We start from the raw sequence: 13,301 nt of genomic DNA, 5'->3' as shown, positions 1-13,301 counted from the left end.
TGAGTATGCCATTTTCTTTAGATCCTATTGGCCCCTTCTACATTGGGTTCATGGATGGCTCTGGCATGCTGTCATGTGATAATTAGTTGATACTTATTTCCCTACTCTTGTGGATTTCACCTTCTGGACTGGTGAGGTAGGAGGGCTGGGTGCTGTGGAGTGAGAGCCAGAGGCATACTCACAAACAGAATAGGCAAAGGGAGTGTGTTTGAAGTGCTGTGGGAGCACAGAGAAAGGAGTAATTTACTCTGCCAAGTGGAAGTCTTGAGAGATACAGGAAGTGGGTTTTTTTTAGATGGGTATCAGACAGATATACTTGTGCAATATACTAATCTTTCAGACAGATAAGTATATTGCACAAACAAGCATCTACAAGAATATGGAAGAAAGTGTGTGGGGTTTGAGACTGGCAGGTAGCTAAGTTTGGCAGGCATTTATTTAGGTAAGACTAGAAAAACAGGTAGGGATCAGGCTGAGCCGTAGTTGGGCAATAGCGCGACTGCCACTTGTATCATGAGTTAGGGTAGGAGGGGAAGCTCTGTGTCGGGCTCTGAGGGTGTTTAATGATGACAAGAAGGTTGTGTACTGCGTGGTGTGGGCTTGAGAGAAGGTAGTGTTCTAGAACAAAGGTACAGCCAGGCTGTACATAGCAGTGGGGAGCAGAAGGCCAGCTGTGCCCTTAGCTCCACAGTGGCTGAGGAGAGGGTTGGGGTGGTGGAATGACCATGCCTTTTATTTTACTTGAAACGAAGGTAAGAATTTGCGTCACAAGTTCACAGTAAACCTACACTTTACCCCTCACTTACCAGTGGTTTCAGAGACTCAAAATATAGCTTTGGTTCTGATATCACTCCAAAGAGGTTTCTAGATATTCCCAAAATTTTGATGCTTAATGTAGTGGTGCTCATAGAGCCTCCAGCCCTCACTTTTATTACTTATGTTCTTCTTTAAAGCATCAACTTGGGAGAGGGAAGGAGATTTGAGGCGAAGTGATACCTGATAGACACCCTGTCTAAAAGGAAGGAGCCAGGCTGGCTTTTTTCAGGTGAACCAAAATGCAATGTGCAGCCCTCTTGTTCAGAAACCTTGGGCACTGTAGCCCCAGTGGCTCGCTGTCAAACACCGTGAGGCAGCAAGTAGAACTCAGGCCATAGCCTATTAGATCAGCAGATAGCCTGACTCATCAAGAATGCAGGAAAGCTTCACTTTTCCTCCAATAAACAGTTTTAAAAGGTGGCATTTACTTGTATCAAGGGAAAAATGGTTTTTAGAATGAATATGTAGGTCTTTGAAAGCTTGCCAATTGAAAAGTATCTCATTTTCTGATGATGCTAGATAAGGCACATTGATGTACTTTTTACCAAATTTAGTTGATAAATTTTGTAATATAAATTATGAGCAAAAGATGATACATGAAGCTTTGATCATGTTGCTTAGAAAAGGTTTTTTCTTTTACTCTAATTCTCCAGGGAGAGCCTGAGGATGTGCAGGAAATGCCTGCTCCAGAATCAACCCCTGGAAGTGCTTCTGCTGCAAATTTGAGTACTGCTTTACAAGATGATGACAGAAGTGATAGAAACAACTTGCCATCGTCTTCCACTAATGAATCTGTGTCACAGGTTAATGCCAGTTTTAAAGAAGATGCAGGTGAAAACACAGCATTATTAGGTATGAAGCTTGGAGATTATCAGTATTTGAAAGAAAATTAGGGGGACACCCGCCTCCCACATGGGAGGTCCAAGTGCCTCCTAAAGAAGGCAAGTAGACACAACAAGCAGACAGATGAAGGAGCCGTTGGTGGGAGAAGCAGTGGGGAAGAAAGAGAATTAAGAAATACACAAAATACAGAAAAACATAAAGGGAAAAATGAAAACCAGTTATAATCCCACACCTGGAAATAATATGTTTACATTTTGATCTCTTTTCAAGTGTTAACTGTGTATAGATTTTCAAAGAAAGCTTGGGGAAATACCATTTTTATGCTGTTTGATAACCAGCTTTTTTCCCTTAATATTTGATGCTCATTCTGTATCAGTAAATGTATACAGAATTTTTTATTTGCATAGTATTACATTTTGGATTCACTGTAATTTTTTTAAACCATACCCTTGATGGACTTGTCTTTTTCCTTTTATCAATTGCACTTTCAAATCATTAAGTGTATATATTTACCTCTTATCTAATTGCTTTCTGCCATTCTGATAGATAAGAAATAGAGAATTGCATTTTTTTTAATTTTTTGCCCTTTTGAAATGATCTTTTCATGCTTGGCTCTTTTTTCTGTGGAGATACCTTTGACTCTTTGTTGCATTTTGCCAGATGGAAGCTTTGTATTTTTATGTAGTCTGACTTCTCATTCATTCATGCTTCTGTCTTTCCTATCATGCCAATTTAGGAAGGTCTTTGTCATCTTAAGATTATAAAAATATTGACTTGTATTTGGCTACTGTTTGTGGTGTTTTTGTTTTTTGTTTTTAAATGAATTTTTTAAACTTTGATTTTGATTTTTAAATATTTTTTGAGGAGGTAATAGGGATTGAACGTTGGACCTCATACGTGGAAAGCAGGAGCTCAACCTCTGAGCTATTCCCACTCCCTGTATTTTACATTTAAATTCATGTATTTAAGGTTTGAAGACAGATTTCACCTATTTTTTTGCACATATTTAGCCAGTTGTCCTAATATTTTCAGTGAATAATACCTATCTGGGAATCATAATAATACCTTCATTATTATTATTTTTAAAAATTTCTGCACTAGCCTGCATTTTTTTAGATTAATTCTAAAATCATTTTTCCAAGTAAAAACAAATTCCATCAAAATTTTGATTGAAATTGAACTAAGTAATAGGGCATTTTAATTGGGAAAAATTATTATTTCTGATTTTGACTTTTGCTATCCTGGAAGGAAGCATATTTTCCAAATCAGTAAGATTCAAACTAAACCAATTCATTTGTCTTTTTTTTTTTTAAGATTTATTCATTTTTATTTCTCTCCCCATTCCTCCCCACCCCCCCCGTGTGTCTGCTCTCTCTGTTCTTCTGTGACCGCTTCTATCCTTATCACTGGGAATCTTTGTCTCTTTTTGTTGAATCATCTTGCTGCATCAGCTCTCTGTGCGTGCGGCACCATTCTTGGGCAGGCTGCACTTTCTTTCGCGCTGGGCGGCTCTCCTTACGGGGCGCACGCCTTGCGCGTGGGGCTCCCCTACACGGGGGACACCCCTACGTGGGGGACACCCCTACGTGGCACAGCACTCCTTGCACACATCAGCACTGCGCATGGGCCAGCTCCACACGAGTCAAGGAGGCCCAGGGTTTGAACTGCGGACCTCCCATGTGCTAGGTGGACGCCCTATTCATCAGGCCAAGTCCACTTCCCTCGTTTTTCTTTTAACATACTTAGAACCTGTGAACAAAAGATAGATATAAATATTAAAACTGAGATTTTAAACCAGTAGCAGAGGTAAAAGGAGCATTGTGGAAGAAAAAGAGGAAATGAATTTCAGAGAATTGTAAAGTTGAAAAGGCTTATCTGTTGCTGGCATTTTCCTAATCAGTTCTCCAGCTTCCAACTGGGATTGCACCACCTTACAGGACATTGTGTACCAGTGTTAAATTTTGCCCTTGGCTTTACCTCCAGAAAGGAAAATGAAATTTGTTTTCTCTAGTACTTGACCACCCTTGAGATGTTTAAACACAGATAGACTCTTACCCTGATTAAATGTCTTTTAGATGTAACTTATATATAAAGAGGTCTCCAGTTGTTCGCGTTTCATGTTACCTTCTTTTGGTGCATTCCAGTATATTGTCTCCTCAAATTGTAACAGTAACAATACAAATTGAAGAATATTAAATTGGAAAAATCATTTATTTTTAAGCAGTCATTAGTACTTTCAGAATATAAAGTGAATGCTTCAGGGCCATTTAATTCACAATGTTATGCATCCACCACCTCTTACCTAGTTCCACAACATTTTCATCACCCCAAAAAGAAAACCTGTACCTGTTGAACAGATCTTTCCACTTCCTGCTCTCCAAGTCCCTGACAACCACCAATCTACTTCCTGTCTCTATGGATTTACTTATTCTGGATGTTTCATACAAATGGACTCATGCAAAATCTTTTTGTGGTTCATCTATGTTGTGGCATATATATCAATACTCCACTCTTTGTTATGGTTGATTATTATTTCATTGTAGGTATATAACACAATTTGTTTATCTTTTCATCCATTGATGAACACTTGTTTCTGCCTTTTGGCTATTATGAATAATGCTGCTATAAGCATTTGTATACAAGTATTTGTTTGAGTCCTGTTTTCAGTTTTTGTTTTTTGTGTTTTTTTTTGATATGTGTTTAGGAGTGAAATTGCTGGGTCATATGGTAGTTCTGTGTTTAACTTTTTGAGGAACCACCAAACTTTTCTGAAGCGGCTGTACCATTTTATAATCCCACCAGCAATGTATAAGTGTTCTGATTTCTCTGCATCCTCTCTAACACCTATTTTTATTATTATAGTCACCCTAATAGTTGTAAAATGGTATCTATCTCGTTGTGGTTTTCATTGGCCTTTTCCTAATGACTAATGATGTTGAGTATCTTTTCATGTGTTTGCTGACCATTTATATATATTCTTTGGAGAAATGTCTATTAAGACCTCTGCCTGTTTCTTAACTAGGTTGTCTTTTTGTAATTGAGTTGTTAAGAATTTGTTTTAGAGTCTAGATACTAGACCATTATCATGAGATATATGAATTGCAAATATTTTCTCTCATTTTGTAAGTTGTCTTTTCAGTTTCTCGATAGTGTCCTTTGATGCACAAAAGCTTTTAATTTTGATGAAATCCAATTTATTTCTTTTGTTTCTTATACTTTTGGTCTCATATCTGAAAATCACTTGAGAAATCCAAGGTTAAGAAGATTTACCCATGTTTTTCTTCTAAGACTATTACAGCTTTAGCTCTTATATTTAGGTCTTTGATCCATTTTGAGTTAAGTTTTGTATGTGGTGTGAGGTAGGGGTCAAGTATATTCTTTTGCCTTTGCATCATTTCTTAAAGAGACTATTCTTTCCCGCATTGAATGGTCTTGGTACTCTTGTCAAAAATCAATTGGTGGGAAGCAGATGTGACTCATGTGATTGCGCTCCCATTTACCATATGGGTTCGATTCCCAGGGCCTCCTGGTGAAGGCAAGCTGGCCCACACTGCCATGGAGAGCTGATGGTCAGTGCCGCCGCAGACAGCTGATGGCCAACAGCAAGTGCAAACAACAAGAGTGCGGAGAATAAATAAATGAAGTAAAGTAAATCTTTGGGGAAAAAAAATTCAACTGGTAGGAAGCAGATGTGGCTCATGCAATTGAACTCCCGCCTGCTACATGGCAGGTCCTGGGTTTGGTTCGTGGTGCCTCCTAAAGAAGACAAGCAAGACAGCAAGCTGACATGATGTGCTGGCATGGAGAGGTGATGCAACAAGAGACACAGGATCAAAAACATAATGAGAGGTACAACAAAACAGGGAGCAGAGGTGGCTCAAGTGATTAGGCTCCTCCCTCCCACATGGGGGGTCCTGGGTTCAGTTCCCCCTAAAAGGAAGACGAGCGCACAACATACAGACACAGCAAGTGCAAACAATGAGGGGGAGAGGGGGTAGGGATAAATAAAAATAAAATCTTTAAAAAAAAATCAGTTGGCCATAGATACATGGGTTTATTTCTGGATTCTCAGTTTTAGTCTTTTGGTCTGCATGTCTATCCTAATACCATTAGCACTGTTTTGATAGAGTTTTGTATATCTTCTTTGGAGTTTTTATGTCATCTTTGGAGAAATTTAGAGTATGTTTTGAAAGCAGGAAGCATGAGTCCTCCAACTTTTTTCTTTTTCGGGGCTCTTAGCAATTCCTTATGAATCTGAGGATCAATTTTTCCTTTTCTGCTAGAAAGGTTATTGGAATTTTGAATGGGGTTGCATTGAATTTGTGGATCATTTTGGGTAGTATCTCCATCTTAACACCTTCTAGTTAATGAACAAAAGGTGCTTTTCATTTATGAAATCTGTAATTTCATTTAGCTATGTTTCATTTACGAAGAATAAAGCTATTTTATTCTTTGGGATGATACTGAAATGGAATTGTTTTCTTAATTTCCTTTTTTGGATCTTCATTGTTAGTATATAAAAACACAGCTTGGGAAGTGGTTATGGCTCAACTGATAGAGCGTCTGCCTACCATATGGAGGGTCCAGGGTTCTATACCCAGGGCTTCTTGACCCTGTGGTGAACTGGCCCGTGTGCAGTGCTGCCGCACACAAGGAGTGCCGTGCCATGCAGGTATGTCCCCCGCTTAGGGGAACCCCACGCGCAAGGAGCATGCCCCGCAAGGAGAGCCGCCCCACATGAAAAAAACCACAGCCCGCGCAGGAGTGGCGCCATGCGCATGGAGAGTTGACGCAACAAAATGATGCAACAACAACAACAAAAAGTGACACAGTTTCCCAGTCCCGCATGACAAGAATGCAAGCGGACAAAGAAGAACACACAGCAAATGGATACAAAGAGCAGACAACGAGGGAAGGGAAGAGAAATAAATAAAATCTTTAAGAAAAAACAAAACAGCTTGTTTTTGCATGTTGATCTTGTTCCCTGCAGCGTCACTGAATTAGTGCATTAGCTCTAGTAGTTTTTTTGGTGGATTCTTTGGACTTTTCTATCTGTAAGGTCACATCATTTATGAATAGAGAGAATTTTGCTTCTCCTTTCCAATTTGGTGTCTTTTATTTCTTACCTAATTGTTCTAGCTAGAACTTACAATACAGTGTTGAATAGCAGTGGTGAAAATGCACATCATCTTGTTCTTAAGAGGAAAGCTTTTGGTCACTGTTGAATATAACGTAAGCTGTGAGTTTTTCATCAATGATCTTTGTCATGTTGAGGAAGTTCCTTCTGTTCCTCGTTTTATGAATATTTTTGTCATGAAATGGTGTAGGATTTTTCCAAATAACTTTTCTGCAGAGAGGCGGACTTGGATCAATGGATAGAGCATCCGCCTACCACAGGGGAGGTCCACGGTTCAAACCTAGGACCTCCTTTACCTGTGTGGAGCTGGCCCACGCACAGTGCTGATGTGCGCCACACAGGGGTGTCTCCCACGTAGGGGAGCCCCATGTGCAAGAAGTGCACCCCATAAGGAGAGCCACCCAGTGCGAAAGAAAGTCCAGCCTGCCCAGAAGTGGCACCGCACACACGGAGAGCTGACACAGCAAGATGACGCAACAAAAAGAGGCACAGATTCCCGTGCCACTGACAATAATAGAAGCGGGCACAGAAGAACACACAGCCAATGGACACAGAGAGCAGACAACTGGGGCGGGGGGGAGGGGAAGGGAGAGAAATACAAAATAAGTAAATCTTTAAAAAAAAAACTTTTCTGCATTCTGTGGTTTTGTCCCTTCATTCTCTTAATATGGTATTTTTAATTAATTGATTCTATTTTCTTAAATTGGTTCTTATGTTTAACCAACCATGCTATCCTGGGAAAAATCCCACTTAATCAGTGTTTACTCCCTTTAATGTGCTGTTGTATTCGGTTTGCTAGTATTTTGTTAAGAATTATTTTACTTTTGAAAACATATTTTAATACCACCAGCTCAAACTGCATCTTTTTTCATAGCACCATACTTATCAAATCAATATTGGGTAGGCTAATACTAGAACACCTCTTAAAATTTTTTCTGTACTTTAACATCTGGTTCCTTTTATATGTTTTTCTCTTTTTTTGTTAAATAATTATGGTTAATAACAATGTATATAAGATATTTATATATTTTTCTTGATGACTGTTTCTTCTGGAATGGGTTGTAATTTTAGCCTATAAGTTTCATGGAAATACTTCCTGTAATTTGTTTCTTGAATTATAATCACCAAGTGCATGCCTGTGTTTGTGTAATGTTCAGAATATGCTGGCTGACTGACGTGAGGTGGCTTTTGCTGCTTTGTTGTAGAAACGGGCAGCAGTGACCCTCAGCGTGGTGGACCAGTCTCCTAGTGCAAGTTCCCACCGACGGCGTCATGGACAGAGCTTTGGCTTGAACTAAAGGACATTTTATTTTTTTACCTGAGCACATAGTTTGTATATTTGAAAATAGAATACTTTCTTTTACCTTCTACGTTCTGGTTTGATATACAAAAGGGCTAAGATATTTTAAAGAAACTTTTTGATTAGTCTGCATATATTTACCTACTGAAATATGTTATTTATGAGAAATAAAATGTCACCTTGCACTATTAGAGAGAAATCAACTAGGGAAGACACTCTAATGCAGAGGTGGGGTTTCAGTATATTAGGATGGCTCCTATGATACTGTAAAAATTCTAATTCTATTTCTTGAGGAATTTTTTTCCTTTTTTTTTTCCTTTTTCCTTGAGGTTGTTTTTAAGACTAAGCACACTGAGTTTAGACTACTTGAAGCAAAATTGTGTGATTAATTTCAGTAATTCCTATGAATTTCCCAAGGAAAGACTTTTTTAGAACTTTACACTTGTAAACAAGATGAGAAATCTGCACCTTTCTTGCACATCTGTATTGATTTCAAAACCTGAGAGTATTTTTTTGTTGTTTTCTATGGGGAGTTATGAGAAAATCACTAGAGGACTAAGATTTACATTTTTCCCTTTTATTATCTAATATCCTGTGACATCTTTATGGGAAGGAGAATTTGTCCGTTTTTCCCTGCAAATAAAAAAACTAAGATTCTATATTGCACATAGCATTAATTTCTTTGTTGACTTGTTAAGGAAATTGAGTAGTATACTCTGATTTTTAAAAAATGATGAATGTGCTATATGGGTTCCAATTGCAGTTTAGTCTTTAATATTAAAAGGGTGCTAGATAGATAACTTTAATATTTCATGTTCTTGGGACAAAATAAGCAAGTAACCAATTTGCTTGATTAGTTTTCAAGCAAACCTAGTATTATAACCTTGTTTAATCTTCTGCACTATTTTTTTCTTTCTTGTTTGCCTCTTTTACCTGTAGGTGCAAGGAGCAAACAAATATAAAACTTTTGGAGATCGCTATCTAAGTTTTATAAAGTGATTAAATAAAGAAACACATATATAAACACACCCTGCTTTCTCTCAGTTCTTGGAAGTGGAGGTCAAGGAGTATGGGCAGAGTTAATTTTTTAGAACATGAAAAATTGTAGTCTTCTGTTGCTTCTAAAGTAGTTACTGTGCATGTCTTATATTTATTTTGATAATTTTGTAACACAAGAATAAGTTTATTGAGAAAAAATGTAATTTAAAAATCATTTTAAAAATTCATTCTTACAGTAGCCATATTTAAGTATAAGGTAAATAGCTTATTTCTTCAAACTTTTTACCACACTTTGATTCTAACCACTCATAATGATATACTCAAGAAGTACTTTTTCTGAAGTAAACTACACCAAATTCAATATGAGGAGCTAGCAAAATACAGACTGACTTTGAGCACTAGTTTTGTTTTATCTAACAGACTGCCACAGAGTAGGTTTCCATAACAACTGTTATCTCTGAAATCTATATTCTGGGGCCCAAGGTGAATAGGAAATTATGTCCTTGATTCTGTACCAAATAGTTTGTGTTTGCTCTCTGTATTTTAAGAAAACAAACTGGGAAGGAATGCTTTATCAGTTTTTCCCAATAACTAATGAAGGTGACTTTTAAAAAGAGTACTGACAGGAAGCAGATGTGCCTTAAGCAGTTGAGTGTTGAGTGCCTGCTTCCCACATGGGAGGTTCTGGGTTCAGTCCCTGGCCCTGGTACCTCAAAAAAAAAAAGAATACTGACAGAACAAGGTAAATCATTTTTTATAATTACACTACAGAAATGTGATTTTTTGATTAGCAGCTGTCAAACACTAAATCAAACACTATAAATGAGAAGAGAGGTTGGCATAATTGTAGTCTTATCTCTAGAAACACAAGTCTTTAATAGCAAAATAAAAAGATAAGAAAATTCAAATATTTTGAGAGAGAAAAGTTTCCTCATTTTACATGGAAATAAATGATAAGGGACAAATATTACTAGAATTTTTGCTTAAACTTTAAATTAGATAAGATGCTGAGAAGGGAAATGTAAGTGAAGAGTAGAGTAATATCAGTTTTAGTTATTTATTGCAGAAATCATTTTCCTGACAATTATCATAAAATTCATTTGATTACAAATGTAGAAAGTTTTGGGTTTTTTTTTAACTTTGAAAATTTTAAACAGCGGTTTGATAGAGGAAATACACCCATGTATATAAAATCCTTTATAGTTATAGCTCACTGCCTGCTGTTGTGCTTATTCACTCCCCAGAGTCATCTTGTTTGGCATCTTCTGGATTTCCCACTAGAAGACCACAAAGGTCCAGAAGAGAGGTGGAAAACATGGAACTATTTGGCAGGTAGTAATTTCTCGCAGGCTGTCTTCGTAGGGATCTTGACTATAGAAAGCCTGTCTTGAAAGATTGTTCCTATGGTTACTGAGGAATGATGACAATAAAAGGCCGAATTGCAGTGCCTCCAAATTGCAGTTTGCTCTCTATATGGATGCACGATGACAAAATCTCCTGAAGCGAACCACTGGTCTGACCTCAGTAACATCAGGATTGAAGCTGTGGGCCTTGGTCAAGCTTTCCAAACAGAAATGGCCAAGAAAGATATTCCCAAGAGAGATGAAATAGTCATAATCATAATAATAGTTCTAAAAGAATAGGTGTGTTCCCCTTTGAAATACCCAGTATAACCAAGTTCTCCAGTAAGACCTTAGCTTGGCAGGAGTCTTTTCCTTTTGGCACATTAAAGTTCATTGGCTTATTAAGGCTGTGATTCAAACTGATGACTGTATGTGTTACTAACTAGAATCTGAGGTAATAATATGCTTTAGTCAAAAGGAGTTTCTCATAGGGTTAGTGTGACCCTTCCTTTGCAATTTGCAAAGCACAGGACGTTGGCTAGAACCCCAGCTTGTTTTGTGGTATATGTTGTGCTACCTTGAAGCAACAGCCAGTTAGAAAAGCCATCTATACCTTTCCCAGCTAATTTAGTTTTTGTTTAAAAACACTTCTCAGCATTTCATTTTCAAAAAAAAGAAAAAAGAAAAAAAGAACTAGTACTTAGGTTTACTAGTTATAAAAGTGAAATTTCCGTAATATCCTAATTGCCCATGCAGCTAAATACTTGCCCTCTTTTATAGCAAAGTATAGAATAAGTTGTCAATTTAAAGAAGTATCTACACTGCATTTATTTAAAATTAATATTAGAATTTAAAGTTAGTCCCAGTCCATTCTTTTTGATGAGGTGTAGTGTAGTCTTGTGCATCTTATAAGTTAATAGCAAACCTGGGAAGACCAGTACTTCCTGTGGGCTGTTAAACTCGACACCCTTCCAAGCAAAAATATAAGTGCGTTAAAGCATCTTAGGGGTTTTCCTGATAAGAACAATAGTAGATTGTATAAATAGAAAAGAGAGACTAGATATATCATTTTCCATGGAGATGTGAATCATTAAAACATACAAAACAGTGGCACATGCTGCTTAAAACTGTTAAATATATATGTACACTATAAGAATAAAAATTTATAGTGATATTTCTGTAAAGTTATTTAAATGAACAGTAAATATGGTTAAAGGGAATTACTGGAGAGAGGTCTTAGGATTCCAGACTTTTTTCTTTTTGAAATAACTTACTACTGTCTTTTTAACAGGTGATTTGAAGATACTAACGCTAGAAATTGGAACTAGAAAATCCAGAAAGTCCAAGGCTTTTTAAAAAACCCAACAGTGTAATTTAACTGGTTTGATTACATTTAAAAGATGATTGATTGCACAGGTTTGAATCCCCGGATGAGATATACATATTTTTTTACTTTAGGTAAGCTGTCTTGTACTTTTTGATGAAGAACTATTTATTGGTGTAGTAAACGTAAGTCTTGACTTGGTTATAGTCAGAGAAATTTTATTTAAAAATAATACCATTCTCTGTAAGCTATTTATTTGAAATAAATTAGAAAATCTTTTTATTATGATAGAAGTATTTTACTTACACTTGGTACTGTTGCTAGATCTAACCTTAAAAATCACTGAAGTAGGGATTCTTCGTATCTGCTTAGGTGTACACAAACATGGTTTCTGATGTGTCAGATCAGTCTCATTTTGATTTGCATGATTATAGCATGAGGATTGTCTTTAAATAAAAGAAAGAAGGAACCAGTTTATCTTTGTGGTCCCTTAATTATCTAAGAAGTTCACTTTAACTAAATAAATTCATTTATCTAGTTTCCTGGCTTCCCTAAACTCAGTAGTTTAGGTGTTATGTAGGTTGGTGTTATGTCCCTTTCATCTTTAATATATTGCACAATAAACTATTCTACAACTGATTGTTTCAATATAGACATTTGTGTAAATTGTTTTAGTTTTTTGGTAATGCTTGTACTTAGTTCCAAAATCGAGTGTTTAAAGGTATACTGTAGGGAAGTGGATAAGTAGATTTGGCTCAACTGATAAAAGCGTCCACCTACCACATGGGAGGTCCAGGGTTCAAACCCAGGGCCTCCTGACCCGTGTGGTGAGCTGGCCCACACGCAGTGCTGATGAGTGCAAAGAGTGCCGAGCCACGCAGGGGTGTCCCCCACTAGGGGAGCCCCACATGCAAGCAGTCTGCCCCGTAAGGAGAGCCACCCTGTGCGAAAAAAGTGCATCCTGCTCAGGAATGGTGCTGCACACATGGAGAGCTGACGTGGCAAGATGACACAACAAAAAGAGACCCAGTGCAGCTGACAAGAATACAAGTGGATATAGAAGAACACACAGTGAATGGACACAGAGCAGACAACTGGGGGGAGGGGGGAAAGGGGAGAGAAATAAATAAAAAATCTTTTAAAAAAATAAAGGTATACTGTAGAATGTCCCATTTGATTGTCCCCTCCAAACATATGCTTAAGCAACCACTCCTTTCATTTGTTTTCATTAGACTCCAATTAACTGGCATCTCATTTGGTCCAAGACTTTACAGCTGAATCAAGGTGCAGGCTCAACCACCCAACGAGTGACAGAGCAAGGCTTAGTCCAGGAGATAGTAGGTGAGAAGGGAAGCAGTGGCCCAGGGAGCCTGGAGGGTAGGGGCAGGGCTGGTCCTTCAGGAGGGCTCCGAGTGGCCTGGGAAAGCAGTGGTTGTGAAGCAGGAGGGAGGCACGGGGCAGGGCTCCAGTTCTGGAGGGAGGGAGTGGGAGGTGAAGGGTCTGAGGCTGCTGCAAGAGGGAATGTGGAACCTGCAACCC

The 13,301-nt window shown here is 37.9% G+C and overlaps 1 protein-coding gene and 1 non-coding gene across 5 annotated transcripts in view; both read left to right on the top strand.

Moving 5' to 3' along the window:
• Positions 1 to 12,410, top strand: part of RNF149 (ring finger protein 149) — a 34,755-nt gene extending 22,345 nt beyond the window's left edge. The window contains exons 6-8 of one of the 4 annotated variants that reach the window (XR_011646076.1): positions 1,470 to 1,668; positions 8,002 to 10,427; positions 11,730 to 12,410. Coding sequence is in view for 3 of the 4 variants with exons in the window: in XM_058278203.2 (XP_058134186.1) it covers positions 1,470 to 1,668; positions 10,340 to 10,427; positions 11,730 to 11,733 (291 nt within the window). In the remaining variant the exon portion in view is untranslated. Of the gene's footprint in view, positions 1 to 1,469; positions 1,669 to 5,179; positions 6,121 to 8,001 lie in introns of those variants that run through there. The other 3 variants (XM_058278203.2, XM_004471757.4, XM_071208741.1) reach the window with 3 other exon arrangements.
• Positions 10,505 to 10,621, top strand: LOC111758715 (small nucleolar RNA SNORD89). Its single transcript, XR_002792894.1, has one exon. It is a non-coding gene; the product is annotated as a small nucleolar RNA SNORD89 (small nucleolar RNA).
• Positions 12,411 to 13,301: the final 891 nt, after the last annotated feature.

The sequence above is a fragment of the Dasypus novemcinctus genome, chromosome 17, assembly GCF_030445035.2.
Source record: "Dasypus novemcinctus isolate mDasNov1 chromosome 17, mDasNov1.1.hap2, whole genome shotgun sequence".
In the NCBI taxonomy this organism is placed as follows: domain Eukaryota; kingdom Metazoa; phylum Chordata; class Mammalia; order Cingulata; family Dasypodidae; genus Dasypus; species Dasypus novemcinctus.
The sequence above is the reverse complement of the archived record's forward strand: the minus strand, read 5'-3'. Positions and strand labels throughout refer to the sequence as shown.